General features: G+C 38.8%; 1 protein-coding gene across 1 annotated transcript; it reads left to right on the plus strand.

The window, feature by feature from the left end:
• The first annotated feature begins 467 nt into the window (after positions 1–467).
• Positions 468–22,267, plus strand: LOC121900495 (desmoglein-2-like). The gene is made up of 15 exons (XM_042416893.1): positions 468–925; positions 5,984–6,112; positions 9,210–9,365; positions 10,209–10,350; positions 10,656–10,825; positions 11,733–11,867; positions 12,078–12,263; positions 12,939–13,026; positions 13,183–13,423; positions 14,084–14,226; positions 14,573–14,794; positions 16,190–16,444; positions 16,707–16,828; positions 18,352–18,621; positions 20,307–22,267. The coding sequence occupies exons 1-15, from the start codon at positions 866–868 to the stop codon at positions 21,273–21,275; spliced, it is 3,288 nt and encodes a 1,095-aa protein (XP_042272827.1). The 5' UTR covers positions 468–865; the 3' UTR covers positions 21,276–22,267.
• The last annotated feature ends 474 nt before the right edge of the window (positions 22,268–22,741 follow it).

Consider the following 22,741-nt stretch of genomic DNA (forward strand, 5'->3'; position numbering starts at 1 on the left):
ATTGTCACACAAAGTCATTGCCAGGTTTGTGCTGCTGGCATTATCATATACAGTGCTACTTGAAAGTTTGTGAACCCTTTAGAATTTGCTCTATTTCTGCATAAATATGACCTAAAATTGATTAGATTTCCATTCAAGTCCTAAAACTAGATAAAGTTAAACAAATGAGACAAAAACCTTACACTTGTTTGTTTATTTATTGAGGAAAATTATCCAATGTTACATATTTGTGCGTGGCAAAATTATGTGAGCCTCTCGGATTATCAGTTCAGTTGAAGGGGAAATTAGAGTCAGGTGTTTCAATCAATGGGATGACAATCAAGTGTGAGTCTGGGAGGCCCTGCCTTATTTAAAGAAGAGAGATCTGTGTCTTCACTATCAAAGTCTGAGCTTCACAACACAGGTTTGTGGAAGTGTGTCATGGCTCAAACAAAGGAGATTTCTGAGGACCTTAGAAGAAGAGTTGTTGATGCTCACCAGGCTGGAAAGGATTACAAAACCATTTCTTAAGAGTTTGGACTCCAACAGTCGACTGTGAGGCAGATCATGTACAAACTGAAGACATCCAACACCCTGCCCTCCCCAGGAGTGTTCGAACAACAAAAATCTAAATTTGTAATAACAGTAGTTAACATGGCGGGAGGAGTTGTGAGGAGGGAGGGGTTTAAGGGCACTGACATATAAGAGGAGAGGCAGAGCAGCTGCAGGGAATGTGGAGACAATGATATCAGGAAAGCTTTATGATCTTTGTTGCTGTTGGCATCTGTAGCGCGCCTGTAACATTACATCAAACTGTGCTTCAGTCTACTTGGAGGAACGCTATCCACCCAGTGAGCAGCAGGGAGCTGAGTCCTGCTTCTACCTGATGGACATGGCGACGATGTCATCCATTGTTTTACTACTTCACCTGTTATGGTGTGTTATGGTGAGTTCACACCTGTAGGAAGCTACAAACATGAAATGAGTTCATTTAATATATGTAGTCTTGTATGTGACATAAAAGTATACAGGTCAAACTTTTTTAAATTCATTAACTCAGTTGACAATATTTCAGTCTTAAAATTCTCAGGCAGCTGTGTTAGTGCTAGTGTAATTACCACTCACACCTGTATCACCTCAACACATCCTGTACATTTTGTTTGCTCCACTCCTCTCTGTCTCACCTAACCTAACCTCTTTTTTCTATCCCCAAGCATTTTTCATCATGTTTTTTAAAAATCAATATTAGATTTTCATTAAATTCAATTTCAATTGTTGAAGGTGGATTAAAAGTCTAAAATTACTAACTTTTAAAGAGGTGAGAGATTTGTCTTACGGGCAGTTTTGGAAATTTAAAAGTTTAGGTTTGAAGATGTTCATTTATGAATCCCTGTAAATTTTACATCCCATGTTGTTATGTTTTCCAGATTAGAGACCTACTAAAAACAGCCACTAATATGTAAAAGTATAACTTTCTTAAGACCTTGAAACCTGCTAATATCACCTTCAAAATAATGTGTCAAATCATATTAAAGGACAGGTTCACAATTTTTCTGTCTTAAAACAGCAGTTAGGTGTCTGTATGAAGGGTGAAAGAGGTTTTCCTCGCTGTAATCTTTCCACCTGTTCATACTGACTATTAAAAAATCCCCTTCATATGTGCTTTCAATGTAAATGATGGAGGCCAAAATCCACAGAATCCACACAGCCATTTTGTGCAAAAATGTATTTAAAAGTTGATCTGAAATTTTAGGCTTCAGTAGTCTGAGTTAGTCATATCAAGTGGATATCTGACACATTTACAGTCTTTTTAGCATCAAATTCCCTCTTTGTGTTTCCTCGGACAGTATATCACTGTTGAGCTGCGGTGGAAGTATAGTAACAAAAAGAGGAACCTGAAGAAGCTACAGGTGAAACGCGTTGTTCGCTCTTAATAAAGTCACAGTGAAGTCATTACAGTGTGCGGTGGTTAATTTTGATTTTCACAAAAAGAGGGACTCTGACACTAAAAAGACTGTAACTCTGAAAGATATCTACTTGATTTGACTCATTTGGACGGCTGAAGCTTCATATTAGTTTCAGATAAACCTTTTTTTCAAATATGTTTTATTACATAATTTTTTATACAAAATACAATCAACATAAAATTACCAGTATAATGCAATTACCAACACACACCTCCAAGCCCCCTTCCTAGAACAAAAAAAACAAAGAGGGAGTTCCAATGCAGTTCTTGCAACATACCTTAATATTTCAATGTGTAGTATTTCAGTAAGTTCATTCATCTAAATATTAACTGCTTCTTTTGAACTGGGGTAAAGAAGTTGTTTTTTACTCCAGTTCAAAAGAAGCAGTTTTGTTGCTGTAGTTAAACAATAGGTTATTGTGATTTATTCATTGTCGATATTGATTCCGATGTCCCCAGAATTATTAGGAGGGGGTGTACATCAATGTCTTTTAGACAATCTAGGTAAAATATTGAAGATATTAGTCCAATAATTATGTGATTTTGAGCAACTGACAAAACTATGTGCAAGATCTGCCTGTTCTATTGTACACTTATCACAGCTGGTTGATGTATCAGGGAACATTTTATATAGTTTTGTTTTGGAATAATACAATCAGTGCACTGAACCAGGTGATGTCTAGAGTTAATTAAATATAAGTTGATCTTTTTCATACTTGATTGCCAAATTTCTTCTGATATTTCAACTCCAGACATAAAAGGGGACACAAAATATTGAAAGCGTGTAGAATTTGTGTCAGTGTCTTGCTGGAGTTTGCATGTGGATTCAGACATCTTTCTAAAATAGTAAATGAGGTTTTCTAAAAAATATAATTATGAGAGTGTATAATTCCTAAGTGGCTGTATGGAAGCCCAAATTTTTGTTGTAACTGATCAAATGAGGCAAATGTTCCATATGAATATAAATCCCAATTGTATATATTTCTGCATTTTCCCATTGATAAAATGCTTCATCCATTTGAGATGGTAAAAAGGATGGATTTCCAATTATAGGAAGTAAAACTGACAACGCTGGTAGAGAACAATATATCTTTATTTGTCTCCGAATTCTGACAGTACTATGTATAATAATACTATATATGGACTTATCTAATTGTATAGGAGAGAAAATAATGCAACCAAGCTGTCATAGCTCCTCCCATCTGATCATCAAGCCACCATGTAATAATTTTCATATGACTAGCCCAATAATATAAGCGCAAATCAGGATTGCCAACTGGCCCTCCTGTTTTGATTTGAAGTTCCATCAGAAACAGAGGATAATAGAATCGAGACAATTAGCTTCAGAGAAAATGAGAAATTGTGAACCCGTCCTTTAATATTACCCATACAAACTAACTCAGCTAATGGCTTGCTTGACAGGTCCAGTCTTATGACTGGTACTTTAGTAAAGGATCTTAAAGATGTTCTCAATCCTACTCACTACATCACTACTCTTAACATGTGTTCAGCCTGTATTATTCTTTCCTGCTCATAATGTGTATCCTACATACACTCATCTCTTAATGATTCCTCAGTGTCTCATCTGAAACTGTAACGTACTGTGTCACCCATCACTGCTGCGCTCTCACTAGGCCATGGCTAGCAGGCCAGCAGGTCTTTTGTGCTATCATGGCCGACACATGGTGTGACAGTTGGTTTTTCTGTTACTAATGGGGGTAAATGCTTTAATGATAATGACTTCTGTGCCATTTCTAAGTTGTAGTCAAGTTTAATCTGATTTTAAATGCCAATACCAGCATGGCAACATGCTCACAGTGACAGTACTAACATGCTAATGTTTAATGACATAAGACTCAATTCAGTGATAATGACTTCTGTGGCCTTTCTGCAGATTCATGTTTCTGCAGATTCATACATGTTTGATGGCTCAGACATGTATGGTTTGATGTGCTAAAAGAATGTTGATTAATTTATAACTGATTCAGTAATTACTGTGCAAACTTGCCAACTTGTTTAGTCCAAACGTGAATTTGCATAATCTTGCTTTCGGTATCATGTAACATATCTGTATATCTTGCTGTTTGGGACGTCTATTCATAAAAGCATGCATTCCTTTGATTTTTTTTCATTTATTTAGAGTCAGGATAATAGACAAGCCCATATTCCTTGGCAAACACAGAATAAACAAACTTCCCCATCAATTTTTTGCATGATGTGTTTTCAATGTCAACCTTTAGATTTTTTCATCATGTCTTTTTTCAGTTATTATTTGCAAAACATTGACGATAAGGAACTTGTTTTATGAAGTTTGAAGTCTGTGTCCACTGAGCTGTCAAACTCAACATTGACATAGGACTGTGGTCCGAGCTCCAAATATCACTCATAAAGCTAATTTCTGATTGCTGCACCCCTATGATAGAGCTAACTGGTGAGGAGCCAGGCTTTGTATGTGTTGTGATCGTATCCTCTAAAGCAAACCTGCTGAAAAAAACAAAACAAAACACTGTAAATCATTCCCCGTATAGCTCTGCCTAGTTTAAACCTGAGCTGAGGTCTAATCAGCCAGGTGGTGTGTATGATCTTTAAAGTTCTACTGAAATCACATTTAGTCATCTCTCTTTGCAGTCAAAAAAATTGTCAACATGTTTTTTTAATGTGTTATGAGTTTTGTGTTATTAAAAGAGAAATGCTGCTTTTTGTCACAGCCAGCTGGAGGGGTGTGTCTGCAGACAGACAAATCCTCCATGGAATAAAAGACGATTCTAAATCTAATGATCACCTTCCCATCAGCCTCAGCTGTACTTTGAATTTTATGCTAACCTAACATGTTAACAAGCTAACAGCATAATGACATGCTGAACATTAGCATTTTAATGTTATTGCTTTAAGTTAGCATGTTAACTGAACCTGTGAGGCATGTTTTCAGTGATCTGTTTGTGACAGTGTGTTTGCAGGTGAACTGTAGATTGCACAAACCTTACTACAGCTTTCACTCTAGCCTGGAGGTAGGCATGTGCTGGAATAACCTCAAACACATGTCTACTAAATCATAAAAATACAATGAAATGTGTAACAGTATAGCGTCTTGTGACTGTTAACTTCTTGTTCTAACTAATAAAAGTAATAATGTGTCTGTGGTTACAATTACAACACCTCGATGATGTGATATGTTATATTTGTTTTTGGCTGCAGGTTTGAAGTGCAGCTGTAGGAGAAAAGCTAGTTCGGACAGAAACTCCACTGTGCACAACCTCAAACCTTTTTAGCGAAAAGCCACCACCCACCATAGGGGGGACAGTGTGACTCAGGAGGTAGAGCAGGTTGTCCGCTAATCGGAGTTGTCGGTTTAACCCTCAGCTGCTCCTGTCCACATGTCAAAGTTTCATTGGGCAAGACAATGAGCCCCTAAATGCTCCTGATGGTCAGGCCAGCACCTTGCATTGTAGCTCCCTGCCATCGGTGTGTGAGTGTGTGTATGAATGGGTGAATGAAAGGCAAATTGTAGAGCGTTTTGGATAAAAGTGCTATATATATATGCAGCCATTTGAAATGCAAGGCCACTGTTGCTATCAATACCTACCGTTAAATTCTTGCACATTCATGTAGAAGACAAACATCTGCATCAGAGGTGTGCATTATACCATATATTAGCATCACCAGCTAACAACATGCTAGCTGATAATTGTCTGTGCCCGTGCTGAATAATAGCAATACAGTATATTGGTGCCACAGCTTCTGGCATTGGCTACTAAAAACAGTTAATAAAGGCTAATTATTAAACTCTGTGGTACTGCTCCCTCTCTGCATAGCTGAAACATTAATTTATGTACTTAAAGGCCAAAGAACATTAACGAGTCCAAATGCAAAATATAGTGCTGAACAGATTTAAACCAAATGCAATTTCATGCCAAAGTGAGCACCAAAATTGCACTGCGAAGCCTAGTCAGCATAAACACAGCCTCAGCAGCATCTCCTCTCCTCCCATACTACACTCACGATCAATTAAGTGACATGAACATGTTCTTCTTTCTGCAGCTGTGTAGCAGTTTAGGAGGTGGTGCAGCCAACCACACACAGCTGAGACGCCAGAAGAGGGACTGGGTTATCCCCACAAAGACTCTTAAGGAGAATGTTGACTACAGTACGAAAGGCACTGTTGCCAAGGTAAGAAGTTCCCCAACATCATCACTTTGTGTTGTGGTTCTGGTTTTTTATGGGATTTTTTTTTTCACCAAACTGAAGCTCTAAGTGAGTCTATGTTATGCTATGATTATAAATTACAGGAAAAAGCATTGACACAAAGTCACAGAAAGCAGTTAACGTGCCCTCTTACTGAAAGCTTGAATATGTATACATTTGGATATAAAGTACTCATACTCAATCAGTGAAAGAGTCAAATGAGAGAGGGAAACACCTAATCCCAGCATAGCAGGTCTTGCTTTATCATAATTCAACAGGAGACTTGAGATATATTGAAGAAGAGAACATAAGAGACTGTATGATCATTGCATGAATCACCATCTATTTTATCTTTTGATACAGGTCTTAGGTCGGACTCATGAATACACCGAGCTGAGTGACATAGAAAAGTTGGAAACAGCTCCACAGAAATAAAAATTGATTGACACGAGAAATGAAAGTTGTCACGCTTTACTTTAGTGTCTGTATTGAGGCTTGACTTCAGGGTGCATCAAAACTTTTCCATTAATAAGATAGTGTATGACTATTCCTGCCAAGTCTGCCTTATTTGGAAATGTTCCCATCCTAGCACTTAAAGTACAATGAGCTGCCCTCTAGCATGAGGCTGAGGTACAACACACAGGTGTTGTACAAGCAGATGGTGATCACAGCCATTCTGTTGCTATAAAGCAGTGCTGTACCTGTATACAGGGGTGGTGGATGGGTGCATAGTGTCTGCATCCCATCACAGATGTGCAATTAAAGTTTGTTTTTTTTACCCTCACCTAATCTTTTCCTGACCTTGGTTGTAATGAGCAGATATTATAGAAAAAAAGAATACGTCATTCAGTGTTTGGCAGTGGGGTTGTTTCTTGCTAGTAAATTTTCCTATTCCAACCATTTGAAAGTACAGTACGTACACTGTGAAACAATGCTGGTTCAACTTGGAAACATATGTTTCTCTGCTGCCTTAAAAATTAATTGAGTTAAAGCAAGGTTCACAATTTTTCAAGCATGTCTTAAGACAACAGTCAGGAGCCCAAATGTACATTTTTCTTCGAAAGTTTTTCTTGTCATAATCATTCATACTGACCTTTAGAAGATCCCTTCATAATGCATTTACACAATGTAAGTGATGGAGGACAAACTCCACAGTCGTCCGTCTGTGCAAAAATGTATTTAAAAGTTTTTATCTGAAGCTAATATGAAGCTTCAGTGTCCAAATGAGTCAAATCAAGTAGATATTTTTCAATGTTACATTCTTTTTAGTGCCAAAGTTCCTCTTTTTGTTACTATACTTCCACCGCAGCTCAACAGGGAAACACTGTCCAAGGAAACACAAAGAAGCAATTTGCTGCTAAAACGACTGTAAATGTGGCAGATATCCACTTGATATGACTAACTCAGACTGCTGAAGCCTCATATAAGCTTCGCATCAACTTTTAAATGCATTTTTGCACTAAATGACTGTGTGAAAACACACTGTGGATTTTGTCCCCCATCACTTACACTGAAAGCACATTTGAAGGGGATCTTTTAATAGTGTGAACAGGAGGAATGATTACAGTGAGGAAACATGTGTGGCTGCTCTCAGTGACCTTGTTAAATTGAAAGTGTTCAGGGATAGGAAATAAATTCAACACCAATCTTCACTGTGGTACGACTTGTTTTCATTAGGAAGCAACCATGACTTACAGTATCTTAATATGTATTAAAGATATACAGCACGTTTCATTTCTGTTTTCTTCACACTACAAAAAAAAGTCTTTGAGAATTTTAAGTCTGAAACACTGTATGCTGGGACATCTGTTTATGTTCTGATTATGCTTCTTTCGAAACCTAATTTAACAAGTCATCTCCTGTTTGTATATGTTTATGTTGTTACAAGCAGATGTAAGCCAGGCAGTCCAAATGTACGTTTTGATAATGGTTCAGTCCTGTACATGAAGCTGAAAAACAAACAAAACAATGTGGTACCTTTTCCGTCCCACTATGGAACAGCTACTTCTCTGCACTGTGGGCCATGTCACTGTTAACTCTGTTTGATTTTTCATTCAAGAAATCTTTACCTATTGGAATTGTTTTCTGTGTTTTGCTTCTTTTTCAATTTCAAAATTTTAAATTTTCAATTTTAATTTCTATTCATGCCATTAGCTGGCTGGGAATAAGCCAGCTAATGGCTAATTGTCCAAAGTGGCTGCTCATCCGGCCCTTCATCATGCATTATGAAGCTACATCCATCTATTATCATATAGTTTAATGTGAGGTAATCCAGACAGACAGATCTAAAATTAAAATCAAAATTCTCTGCAGATACTGCGGTAATAGACCTTTTTCACTGCAGACAGTTTGACTTGTCATAGCAGGAAAAGCACAGGTGTTACTAATAACATTAATGATGGCTCTCTTCTATTCAAGTGTCCCATTAAGTCATGACAGTGTGACAGTGAGCCAGTATGCACACTACCAGCTAAACTGAAGCAACTAAATGGAATACAGCCCTCATTCATTTGATTATTTACACCTCTTGCTGCTGTGACATGTCAAAATGTCTTCTGTGAAAAGGCTTATTGTCTTGAATAACTACTACAAGTAACTATGATGTCATCAGAATCAGCCATCACTTGCATTATATTGACAATGATTCTCAGACCTTCCCTGGGTAAAGGTCATATGGACAAGGTTTGGTACAAGTGATGGACAGTGTGTGGGAATCTTTGTTTCCTTTCCAAGTCATGAGACTTTGATCCTACACACCTGTCACTAAGACTTAATGCAAGAATTCTGTTGAAATTGAGAAAAACTCTTATTGAAGCATGGATATAAAAAGTTACAGAGGCCAGGTGTTCTTTGCAGAGGACAGCTGCGTTGAGATGGAAGGATCTGCAGGGTGCTGCAGCTCAGTCAGAGAACAAGACAACCCAAGCAGAGCCCCTGCTGCTGGACTGGCATGGTGACCACAGGCACAGAGCCTCATTTTTCATGCTATGCCAAGGTTTGCCCCAGGCCGAAGCATGGAGTAGATGGACACATTGATTGTATCATACCTGGATTTTCAGAGATCTTTTACTATTTTATTCAGATCAGGTCAGACTGGGATGAAAAACAGAACATGTTCTACTTTCTGGTGGGCCACGGGGCCACTGAGGAACCAGTCAACCTGTTTGTTGTTGATGGGACAACTGGAGAGGTGCGTGTGCGAGGAAAACTGGACCGAGAGGAGAGGGAAACTTACACTGTGAGTACTCGGTCTGTGGTGTGGTCATACAGTGTGATGAGCCTTATTATGCATCTACTTACCAAATAACTAACTAAATAATGTACTATAATTTATAATATGAAATTTAAGTGATTTTATTAAACCTGCACTGTTGTATGCCACACTGTCTTTTTGATCACACCTCTGGAGGGTGCCAAAGTCAGATGTTCTAATTCTACTCATAGTGGCTTTAACTGGCAAAAAAAAGCAACTTGCACCTCTCTACTCCTCGTAAGAGTTGTCGATGGCAGAATTAGATGAGCAGATGTGAAGCAGTCAGAATTGAACCTTAAATAAGGAATGTGTTGAAACATTAAACTGGTATGATTGATAGTAAAACATTTCCTGTTTGAAATAGCATGTTTTTTGCTGTCTTAAAATATATATTAATCCGTTAAAAAAATGACCTCCTTCCGGTACTTAGGAATTGATGCAATCTACAATTTAGGACTGCAATTAATGTTTATTTTCATTACTGATTAATATGCCAATTACTTTCTAGATAAATCATTGAATCGCTCATTCCAATATTTGACATTTTTGCTTGACAATTGACTAAAAATATTGATTAAACTAGTTGTGGTTTAATGTTGTGTAGATCAACAAATCAATGAATTGAGTAAACATTTCTTGTTTGACTGAAATGATCAGAACCAGTTGGCATCACTCACTAAAATATCCATCATCCTCAAAAATGAAAAAAAAAAAAGTCCAGTGATGTTGCAAAGATACTGCTGCACTGTGTGCTATGCACCCACACGCAGCCTTTTGGACTATGGTTTGAAGATGTGTTTGTTTGTGTGTTTTCTTTCTGTCCAACAGCTGACAGGAATGGCCAGATTTAATAACGGCACTGTGGCTGAAGACAAAATAGACCTGAGATTTGATGTGGAGGATGAGAATGATAATCCGCCTGTTTTTGTCTCTGTACCTCCAGCTATAGTCAATGAGTCCAGTCCAGCAGGTAAAACATTTTTAGCATGTTTTTAGCTGGTTGTTGTTAGCTTAACATGTTGATAGCTGGTTGCTGTTAGCTAGCATGTTGTTAGCGGGTGATGCTATTAGAAAGAGTGTAAATATAATAAGTCTAAAACAGTACAGCAGTGTCTGTTTAACTGCAAGTATAACCTCTTTAAATGTTTGGTTTAACATGATTTCTTATGTTTAATGGCAAGAGAGCAGAGTACTACAATATTATTAACTGTTAAATTAAAAACAGTTAAATTAAAAGAGAAAGACCTGCTGAATGTGATGCTCGGTTCTTTCCAGGGACTCTGGTTGCGACGGTTCAAGCTACTGATGCTGACAAGGCCAGTACCTCCCATTCTAAGATCGCCTACCACATTGAGAAACAGGAGCCATATCGTGGAGAACATTTCTTCTATATACACGGAAAAACCGGATCCATCTATGTCAATGAGGGCACCTTAGACAGAGAGGTGGAGAAACTCTGCAGTAAATCTGCCACAAGTTTGGTTTAGTGTTTGAGATACAACTCACTAAAGTTTTATCTGCTCTACATTAGGCTTTGGCAGTATCTATTTTTCATACCTTCTTACCTTCCTGACATTTCACCAGGGTATGGTATACGGTGACGGTATTTGAGTTAAAAAAAAAAAAAAAAAACATAAAAGCTGAGCTGCTGGTGATACAAGTCATTGTAGCATGTATGACATTGTCTATCCTACAATGCTGTGTGTCCAATATGCAATTAGCCTACTTAGACAAGTCTTGCTGGGTTTAAATACCTCTGGCCACTATAATAGATAGGAAATAAGCGCCTCTCTTCCATAGATTCTTGTTGGAGGACCAATTGACACTTGTTTCCACAACGGATACCAACATGTTAGTGGGCTGAACGGACAAAATGTGTGGGTGATGTTTCCCTCTTCAGTCGCAACTTTTTTGAGGCAAATGGTGTACACAACTTCGCCCATGTTGGCTGGCTCACCTTTATCACTGAGACTAGACCCAAAATACTCCCAAACAGGGGCAGAGGCATTTTTCTTTATTACTAGTCCTGTAACGTTATCCCCACCACTCGCAGTCGCCATCTTTCTCAGCTCAGCAGCCTGTTCCACCAATGGAGACTGACCTCTGGTGGCACATGCTATGCACTACAGTACATCACCTCAATACAGCATCTCTGCATCCGTTTAACAGAAAGAGGAGTGCCTATTTTTATGGTACCTTAAGGATTTTTAAATATCCCGGTATAATGTAATACCTTGATACTGCCCAAACCTACTGTACATCATAAAATATTTGTAAATGGTTGATAGGATTGTTGATCTCATCTCTCATTTGATAATGAACTGAATGTTTTGTCGGTCCTACTGTTCACAGAATCAAAGTTCCTACATCTTAACAATTAAAGGAACTGATATGGACGGAAATCCTGCAGGCAACACAGGCACCTGTACACTTCATGTCAAAATAGGGGACATCAATGATAACATACCCACACTGGAAAAAGATGAGGTACCACTTCTGACTGTCTTGTCCTTGAAAATATTCTATTGTTGAATAGCCATTGCCAAAAATAGAATCATAATTAAATAAACCTTTGCCTACATATGTATGGATACCTGACTACATATTCTGCCTTCCCACCCATCTGCCTGAACATATATACAATTTATTCTGCTGTATTTAAAATGTTTTTTTCTTGCATTTGTTGTGTCGTTGTAGTATTCAGTGAGCATTACAGAGAACACAGCAAATGTGGAGGTCATGAGGTTCAAAGTGCATGATTCTGATGAGGAAAACACTGACAACTGGATGGCTGTTTTTGATATCGTCACTGGAAATGAAGATGGGGTGTTCAGCATAAAGACTGACCCCAAAACCAACGAAGGTGTTCTCATGCTTGAGAAGGTATATCTGTCTGTGCTGCAGCATCTGAACAGCCAGAATCAGAGTGCTGCATATACATTTTGAGACAATATTTTTAAAAACATCAACAACTCTCACAATCTAATCTTCAGATGTAATTGTCTACAACAAAAATGCATAAATCACTGGCAAAAACTATAGCCCTTTTCAGACATCCACCCATTAATAAATTAATCTGACGGCAATACATTATGTAGGTCTCATGTCTGAATGAACACTGTGGTCACTTCATGACAGCAATCTTAATAGCATTTGTCTCACTTTCAACACAAATTGAATGCCGTCAGACTACAAACTTAAACATGTACAGAGAGTCTTGTTTCACCTTCTAATATCACTGTAATGAACTGAATATCTCAATCTATAAAATCTTAATTTTCTTACAATCAGGGGGGGCTTAGAGGGTTTTTCTTAATGACTGGAATTAAAACTGTAAGATTTAAAGATATTCAGTAGTGAAGTTTTGACTTTAAGTGCTTAATGACTAAATAACATAACAAGAAATGTGTCATGAGTAAACTGCAGTATGTGGTTTGTTGGAAACAAACAACAAACAAACAAACAAAAGCATTCATTTTCAGTAGAACCTGTTAAACAGAAACCTAAAACTTGACTGACAGTAAACTGATGTGCCTCCAACTTTGTTTTTCATTCCAGCCTGTTGATTTTGAAGAAACTCCTGATATCAAACTTGGAGTGGTAGTATCCAATGTTGCCTCACCTGTGGGGGATGGAGGGGGTGATGGTGGGGGAGGAGGTGGAGATGGAGAAGGGGGAGGAGGTGGAGGAGGAGGAGGAGGAGGAGGTGGAGGAGGAGGAGGAGGAGGAGGAGGAGGAGGAGGTGGAGGTGGAGGAGGTGGAGGAGGTGGAGGAGGTGGAGGAGGAGGAGGAAGTGGAGGAAGTGGAGGAGGTGGAGGTGGAGCTAAAGGAGGTACTGCTAAAACACCCTCCAGGAAAAAGAGGCCAAAAAAACTTTACGCAGTGAATATCGCAGTGCTGAATCAGCCTGAGGGGGGCACCTTTAAACCCTCAGTGAAGCCCGTCTCTATTTCAGAGAATCCAAAGGACAATCCCTTAATGGAGGTGATTGCTGTCTTTGCAGCCACTGACACAGACACTGGGAAGCCTGCAGAAAATGTTCGGTGAGATTAGTTCACACTCTCTTTTTAGACAAAAAGCTCCATTAACACATAGTTGTAAAATAAGACATTATTATAAAATAACTGAGATTGCCATTTTGATAAGGACAGAAAATATTCTATATATTTTAACCCAAACTAACAATGAGTTGATCTTCTTACAAGTAATGTATTTGTAGCTGAAGTCTGATTTATCTTTTTCCTTTGTGCCACAGAGCTCCATTGTTATCCAAAAACTCATGAAGGAGTCACACTGTTGCACTAAGTGACAGTTGCTTCTTTGCCATGAACACACACACTGTAGTTCGTTTTGACTCAATCCCACACACAGTGTCCTGCTGCCAAAAATACTCACTAAAGAGCAACAAACCTGACCAATTTTCCTCCTGTTTGCTAAAAACTACAGTGACCATCTAAATATGGGAAATGATTCAACTATATATATGTGAGCTGCTATGAAAGATCCATGTTTTCAGTGAGAACCGACGGCCAGTGTAGAGAAGTCAGAGAGTATTGAGATGGATTAACATATTTTTGTTTGGGTCTTTTCATTAGATGTCTTAACAAAATGAAAAACTATATATAGAATAACACCTTCACATTTCAATTGAATGACATTGTTGTCATCTAAAACGTTAATATCATTGCACCTTGTTCCCACAGATATGCTAAAGGATACGATCCTGATAACTGGCTGTTGATCGACCCAGACACAGCAGAGATCAGACTTCAAAAGGCCCCAGACAGAGAGTCACCATTCGTGGTTAATGGAACCTACTATGCTGAAATACTGAGCCTGTCGCAGGGTAAGTTCTGTTCATGGACAGTAGGTGTAGCCTCGAATTTAGAGAGTTGATTTGAAGGTTTGGGGTTTTCTGAATTTTTGAAGTTTGGGGTTGGCCAGAAAGTGAAAAATTTGGACCACTGTTTAAATATTTTAAAGTTCCTTTAAACAATAGTTTTTATGTCACATTGAATCCCACTGCTCCTAGTGTGAAAAATTTGCATATGCAGCTTTCAGGCACTCTCAGCTATGGACTGGTTTGCCAGTAGGTCAGATAAACAATTCAACGTGGAAGGCTTATAGTCCACTAGATTTGGGATTTGTTGTGCTTTTTCTTGTTGACTGCTTATGTTTTCTGATTCCCCCAGACATACCTTCGAAGACGGCCACAGGAACAATTGCATTGCAGGTGGGAGATGTAAATGATAACTGCCCCACACTGACCAACCGCGTTCAATACATCTGCTCAGACACTGAAGTGGTTAACATCACAGCAAAGGATGAGGATGGAGATCCCAACTCTGCCCCTCTCGCCTTCAGCCTTGTGGCTGAGGAGAGGAGGGGGGAGTGGAGGGTTGAACCTTTAAATGGTATGGATACCTTTTATTTTTTTAGTATTAGCAGTCTGTGTGAACATTATTTTGCCATCAAAAACTTCGCCCTTTGATAACCTTCAGGAGGCAGTAGTAATAAAGAGCAGTATATGTAAAGGAGACATTTCACATGCATGTATGTACATTATGATATGCGCACAATAGCCTTTTGTTCCCTTTTTTTGTAACTGGCGTCAGTAAACAGTCCGAATATTTAATGGAATTTTACGCATATACATACAGATATACAGATATACAGCATATACATGCTTATGCAGCATAAATCAGTTTCTGACCACGTTGTACTTTATCACACATAGGCTTACGTAGGGTATTTGTCTTTCACACATTAGCATACATAACTGAACTCGCACTGGCAACCATAAATTTAAAGTCTGTTAAGTGAAATATCAATTTGTTCATATTATTGTCATGGCTCAGTCACAGTCTGGCTCTATGTCCCTCCACCAGTCCACCAGAGGCCCATTGGACTTTTCTCCCTGTTTGTTTAGACTGGACTGAATTGGAGAAGGCTTATTTGAGGCTTATTTGTGTCTTTAAAAGATTCTGGCATTATAACCATTTTAGCTGCCTTTACTAGTTAGTCTGTTCTCTGTGTCTTCCTGGTGTTTTTCCTCTGCCTCCTATTCTGTCTGTGTGTGTGTGTGGTGTGGGCCTTTGGCTGATACAGATCAGCCTCCTCAGCCTATCAGCTCCTTGCCTGTTCTGAGTTGGTCACCTGTTCCCCATCCCCTTGTCGGTTTAGTTTTTATTTGAGTCCTGTTTTTCAGTTTAGTGCTGTTGGATCCTCTGTTCTGCTAGTTCAGTATTGTTCTGTATTCTGTCTCGCTCTGATCAGCCAGCTTTGTATTTGCATGCATGAGCTTAAAATAAAAACATTATTCTCCATCTTTACTCTGCCTGCAGTCTGCTGCATTTGGGTCCACCTGCTCTGCTCCACCTAACAATTATGCTGTTAGGCTATCATTTTCCATGTACCCCTTTAAAACATTTAGTGTACACATGGAATAATTTCATGTTAAATTGAAAACTATGAAATATGCATACTCAAGTTCTACAGGCGGGGTGGGGGGGGGGGGGTCAGACGGACATGCTGACCAATGTTGCCAGTCTTTGAAATAGTGGTGTTAAATGAGTTAGCTTGTTGGTGAGCTAAATTTGAGGCAAGTGGGCTTAGCAGGCTAAGAGTTTGACTTGGAAAGAAGTTGTTATGACTGACTGCTCAGGCTCTTAACCCTGGAACACAACTGATGCAAACTGACCAAACAGAACACAAATGATATCAACAGGGGAAAAAATGAAGCATTATCTAAAATCCTACCATCCTTTCCTGCAGTGGAATGGTAAGACTCCTCTCTTTCTTGCTCTTAGATACCAGTGCATCCCTTAGGGCTTTGCGACCACTGTGGCCTGGCCAATACCGGGTTTCCCTCATCATCCAGGACCAGCAGGGCCTCGCCTGTCCTGACCCCCAGCTCCTGGAACTACACGTGTGCACCTGTGAGGAGGGAGGGACCTGCAGGGTAGCGGGTACTAACGCTCAACAAGCTTTTCTCTGGGAATCGTCATCCACATTTGGAGGAGTGGGACTAGGGGCAATGATCCTGGGACTTCTGACACTGCTTTGTGAGTATAAGTTAAGTTAGCATGACTTAGAACCTCACAAATACCCTATCCTCTAGGACTACTGTTTGAACAGAATGGCCATTTACAAGCTAATTCTCAGAGAAGCTATAGTTTGGATTAAAACTCGATAATCTATCCTATGGTTAATTACAAATATTTAATGAAAAACATTATCAGTGTAAAATAAAATTGAACTCATTTTCCTTGCTATGTTTGAAATGTTTTGTACAGTTTTTTTGTGTGTTACTGTTGTGTATTTCAGTCTTAGGTCTCTTACTGATAACCTGCTCATGTGGGGCAGTGCCAGGGACCTTCTCTGAGCTTCCTATTGACACCATAGAACACTTGATTGTCTATCACACAGAGGGCCGAGGAGAGGACAAGGTAAAATATAAACTGTGAACCAGACAGATTTGGTGTCATCCGCTCCCACCGTCCCTCGCTCCGTTGTGTCCACACGTCATTTAAAAATGTCAGGTTTTAAGGCATGTTGTTACAAGTAATGGGACTGAGTGAGGGGATTCTTCATCTTGTCCTCCTGTATATAGCATATCCAACTTCACCCAACTATTTGGATCAGAGCACACATGTATGGAGCGACGCCTACAAAGAAAATTTCAAGTGCATGATTGTCTGTACATACATGATGCAGTCATGAAAACAGGGCCCAAAAAGACATCAGAATATGTTTTATTAGCCAAGTATGCAGCATACAAAGAATGTTTCTTGCCGTTTGCAGGTAAAAGTAAGGTAATAATAAATAATGAAATAAACAAAATAAAATTAAAATTCAATTTAAAAATCTCTTTACATAATGGAATAGTAAGAGCTTTGAGATGGGATATAGAACTTGAAATGAACTATTGACTGTACAAAGGAAATATGGACTTTGCAAAGAAATGAAGTGTATGAAATTATGAAAAAAAATGTGACATGTGCATAAATAATTCAATTATATAATAGTGGAGGTTGAATACAATGCGCAATCTAAAGTCCAGTTTGATGAAATATATGAAAGTGCAATTTTACTTTAAAAAAAATGAACTAAAAAACAAAATATGCCACAGTAGTATCATCATAAGCAAGGGGACTATTTGGGTACCTTTGGGAATAGTGTAGGTTTCAGCTATTTTAGCCCGAATAGGAAATTAAAATATTTTATTATAATATTTCCCATTAGCTTTTAGTCAAACAGCAGGAGCATGGAAGCACTCAGCAGTTGTTTAATCATGCATGGCCAACAACAGAACAAATCTCATGGAACAGAATAATATCACAAAAAACAGGACAATAACAAAATCTTAATTCAAACCAGACAGTATTAAAGTGCACAGATAATGAACCCAAACACACTTTCTCTGTATTGACTTTTTAATCTCAATTGCCTCCCTAAGAGGAAACTTGAACAACCTAGGTGCCCATTAAGCAGAGGTCAATAACATTATGATTATCAGCTCTGAACTGTCCGGCTACTGGAAACTTCTGCTCACGATTCATAATGTTATATTTATGTTCACTAATTTGAGTTCTGAAATTACACAAGGACTCCTTACAAGATTGGGCAACTAAAAGTTGACTCTGATTAATTTGTTTCATTCTGTTGAAAGTTTTATCTAACAAGGATTTGCCATAACAATGTGCTTCAAATGATCATTAATGTCTTATATACATCTGTATCCTAGTAACTGACAGATGGTAGACTTTTTTCAAAGCTGCAGGATGATAACTGTCGTAATGTAAAAAGGTGTTGTGGTGGGTCTCCTTCTTAAATTATTTCTATATTTCTGCACCCAGAGCGGCTCTGCCTCAAATGCCAAAAACATGCAGGTGTCCTTTTATTAAAAACAATCCAAAATATCTATTTAAAAATGATTGGGTCTTTTTTTCTGTGTCCTTGTTTGCTTCAGGATGTCCCTCTACTCAGCCCTCAAGTCCTGATGACACCTGCTGTCAAATCTGCTACACAGGCCAACAAAGTATCTGCCCCCATGGCTCTTAACAACACTTACAAATTCAAGTTAGACAGCGATGGCATGGTCCAGGAGAGCAGTTATGGACCATCACAGGAGAGCTGGACACAGATGTACTCCGCTGAAATGGAGGAACAAGTTGGGCAGTATGGAGGCATTGATGACATTGCTCTCCCTGATGTGTTCCTGCACCAGTACTACTCCCAGGTGAGAAACATACAGAACAGAGCAGAGGAGATAAAGCATATAAATGTTGAGAAGCAACCATATGGACAGAGAAGGTTTACTGTTGTGATAAATGACATCACTCATGCTGGTAGACCAGGCATGATGAGTAAGCTACTCTTTATATTTTTTAAAGAAAAGTTGTTGTCAGAAAATGGTGAAATATTTCTATCCCTATTTCCCAAAGCCCAAAGTGATGTCATCAAATTCAAATCAAATCAAAATTATCATCAAAAAAAGCCACACACTCCAGCAACAGCCATTCACTTTGGCTCAACAGCAGTTAACATGACCCTGAAATGTCGAAGGTGAAGCAGACACCCCTGGGACAGTTTTTTAAAAAACACAAGCGATGGTCCAACAAGTACTGCAGCCAAGTCCAGCAAGACCACAGAAAAGTGTCAAGCTCCTGCTCCTCAAGAAATGGAAGATGAGACAACAGTCAAAAAAACAAAAACAAAAGACGTTTAATCCAGAATTGCAGGAGAAGTTCAAATGGTTAAGACATGAAAATGTGGACAGAATAGACAAAATGTTCTGCAGGATTTGTGAGAGGGCAGGTAGAACATGGCCTTACCAAAGGGTCATTCAATCTGAAATCTTCTGCACTTACAGAACACAGTCAATGCTCACATCAGCTGTTCATTTAACACAACAGCAAAGTGCCATGAAATAGCACTGTGATAACGCAACCAAGTTGAGAAAAGATACATTTATCTCGCAGCTGATAAGTGCAACTAAATGACTAAATAGTTGGAGATTAATTTAATAGTTGGTAACTAATCGATTAATCGACTAATCATTGCAGCTCTAATTGCGAGCATGGGGTATCACTCTGGAGAACCACTGTGATCTGATGTTTGTAATGCTGGAGGCAGAAGACCTCTACCATGCACTTTTGTGTACATGTGACAAAGTTTTTACCTGCTGATATCAAAAAGTCCAACCCAGCTGCAAAGTGCAACGAGCCATATCGAGAGCCCCTGGTCTCAGAAGAAAAAGTCCAATTCATTTTCATTTTTCTCAGACAGTGTTCCGTGAGTCACAGTTGAAGAACTTCTATAGCTTGCAATATGAAACTGTCCTGGTTAAATCATCAATCTAAGAAATGAACAACGGTGTTATAAAAAGTCAAAAGTACAAAACTGTGGACAGAAAAACTTCTTAAATGCCTTAAATTATATTACATTTGCCGATAACAGCGGGTGGAAACTAAAGATTACAATATTGAAAAAACTGAAACACATTCTGCAAATTATTTTAAAAGTTTTGCTCGATTGTGGATGAGTATATAAGTGTTTTTCCCCATTCTGTATTCCCATTTAAAATGTTACTTTAAAGGGGACATATCATGCTTTTTGTCATTTTCTGTCTTTAAGATACTGTTATGATGTCGGATGTTAAACATGGTCAAAGTTCCAAATACCTGAGGTGAACATATGTAAAAATGCTCCCATGTAAGACAAAGCCCGGGTTTCAGCTGCCCTGAATACTTTGTTTGCTGTATTTTTTTAACTTTCCCAACAAGATGACATGAGCATGCTGTACGTTCGGTTGGTTCTTTGTTGCTGAGGTTGTTAGCTGGTTGTAATCATTACTGAAGAACTGGCAGTGACAAGAGTAACGTGCCTTTCGTTTTCTTTGTGTTAATGTTGATCTCTCTGCAGAATGCGAGCTGTGCAGCAGAGAAGCAGGCAGTGAGGGATTGTCAGTTGGACTATGCCTATGAGGGCCAGGGCTCCTCTGTTGGCTCAATGGGCTCTTGTAGCCTCCTGCAGTTTGATGATGACCTCCAGTTCCTTGATGACCTCGGGCCAAAGTTCAAGACCCTGGCTGACATCTGTTCTCCTGCTAGACCTCCAACACCCCCAACACCTGAGAATATTGCCATTCCACAAGTGGATAAAGCTGACCATATTGTTATGCCCTCACTGGAGACTAAACCACCCAACATCCATAGCAAGATCCTTAAAGATCACCAAAATGTCAGCCAGTCATCCACCAGCCTCATGGGCTTTAACAGAACGACCACCGGCAGCATACATGGCCAGTCATCACACCGCTCCGGCACCATGGCTCATTCAACTCCCATCAGCGCTGTTACCACGGCTATGCTGCCCCCTGCTGGTCAGCAGCTTCTACTGCAGCAGCAGCCTGTCTACTACACCACCACCCCTGTGCTGCAGCAGATGCACTACTTAGTTCAGCCACAGCTTCAGAGCACAGTGCTCCTGCAGGCGCCTGTCACCAACCTGCAGGGTATGGTTCTGCTTAAGGGACACTCAGGACACACTGAGCACATCCTGCATGGGGCAAACACTGCTGGGACTTCAACTCTAGGTGGAACCAGGCTAGGGAGTGTGCCAAAGGAGATCAAGGGAGTGGGGACATGCTCAAGGTCTGAGGGCCCAGAAGTAGTGACGGGTATCAGGAAGAGTAGTTGGATCAAGTCAGAGGGTGGAGCTAGGGCCGAGCAGTGTCATGCTAACATAGAGATGCTACCAGCCACTCAGAACATCACACTGATAGATAGACAAATCGGTGTGGGAGCAGCAAGATATGAAGAAGGGCAGGTAGTGTTCACAGAGAGAGCTAAGAAGAGAAGAACTCAGTCAACATCAGCAGAGACAGGTTAAACTGTTTGAAACAACAAACAAGCAAACATGCCAACAAATAACCAACAAACAAAACAAAGAAAAAAGCAAAAACAATGCTTCAATTATACAGTGAGCCAAAACAATGTCTTTACCAAAAGTCCATTGAACAATATTTATAGAGAACTCTTTTTGGCATTTTGCATTTTCCAAACATGAAATGAAAGGTGACCAAAGTCATTGAAAGTTTGTCCACATTTTTTTTTTCCCAATAACAGCTTCTCTAGGCAAAGAAAAAAGAAATAAATTAAAAGTTGGAGCAGTCTTGTCTTTCCAACACAACAAAATACATTATTTTGCAAAATATGCAATGATGATAACTATTCTTAATTTTAATTTATCTAAGTTCTGATTTGTTGTGGGATTTAATTAAAAAATTTAAAAAAGAATTGAACTAAATTTCAGTATCTAGCATTGATTTTGTGAAGTTATATATTGATCTCTGATTTCTCACACTCCCAGAAACATGAGCCAAAGTGCCATCTGCTGTCTCACATCTCAGACAGTTTGGGGAGTTTTCTTTAGCTGGAATGAGTTCTGACAACATGAACATGTGATTTACAAATGACATTGTAACAAATGACTATTTCCTTAACTCACTAAATCTGTCATGGATTACCAAACTGTTTTCTATTTTTAGTGCAGATAAAGTTGCAGTGAAATGCACATTATATTATACATTTTTTTCTTTTTTCCTTTTTCATTACACATTAAATTTCAGATATTTAACAACTACTGATTATATCACAAGTCACATTTTTAGATCTTAAGAAATAAAACACTTTGATTAAACATTGACTATTGTATGTAAGATTATAAGATTTTCTTGTGTTTTATCTCAGTTGTATTATACTTGTAATAGCAACTTGCAATTGTATGTGTATGCTCAAATAAGTATTAACTGTAAATGAAAGTGCTTTCAGTGTGCTATATGACTATAGACTATTAGGTGATTAAAGTGTCTGCAGGAAATCAGTCATTCTCTAACAAAGGTCTTGTGATTTATTTCATGGAACAGGACTTCTGAAAATCACAAAGGTTGTTAGTTGTTAACAGTATTTAGCAACAAATTCTGCTCATGTTTTGTCATTTGTCAGACCTGAATCAAGAGCTTTCAGCCCGTCTCCACCCACTACACAGTTCTGAGAAATACTTACTTGGATGAGTGGAATAAACAGGGAAAGGGTTGTCCTCTGATGTCAAAGCGTTTGATGCCAGTTGATTCTTAAAACACTAGATGTCAGTACAATGCTAGTTATTTAGTCATGGTTTTTTGTGTGTGTGTGCATCACACTAGATGGCAGCAGAATGATGTCAGTCACTCTGTCATATAATGATGTTTCAGAAATGCTGAAATACTGGCATTACATTAGCATTGATTAACATATTATATGGAGAGCATACAAACACATTAAGGGCTATAAACAACTTAATTGACCTACGTGTGT

This window comes from Thunnus maccoyii, chromosome 7 (genome assembly GCF_910596095.1).
Source record: "Thunnus maccoyii chromosome 7, fThuMac1.1, whole genome shotgun sequence".
Classification (NCBI taxonomy): domain Eukaryota; kingdom Metazoa; phylum Chordata; class Actinopteri; order Scombriformes; family Scombridae; genus Thunnus; species Thunnus maccoyii.

What these genes read in the sequence shown, in the direction of transcription:
- LOC121900495 (XM_042416893.1), top strand. Translation starts at nt 866, where the DNA reads ATGGACATGGCGACGATGTCATCCATTGTTTTACTACTTCACCTGTTA. An exon ending in CGAAAGGCACTGTTGCCAAG is followed by an intron (nt 6,113 to 9,209) that starts GTAAGAAGTTCC and finishes TATTTTATTCAG; the next exon opens with ATCAGGTCAGACTGGGATGA. An exon ending in GGGACTTCTGACACTGCTTT is followed by an intron (nt 16,445 to 16,706) that starts GTGAGTATAAGT and finishes TGTGTATTTCAG; the next exon opens with TCTTAGGTCTCTTACTGATA.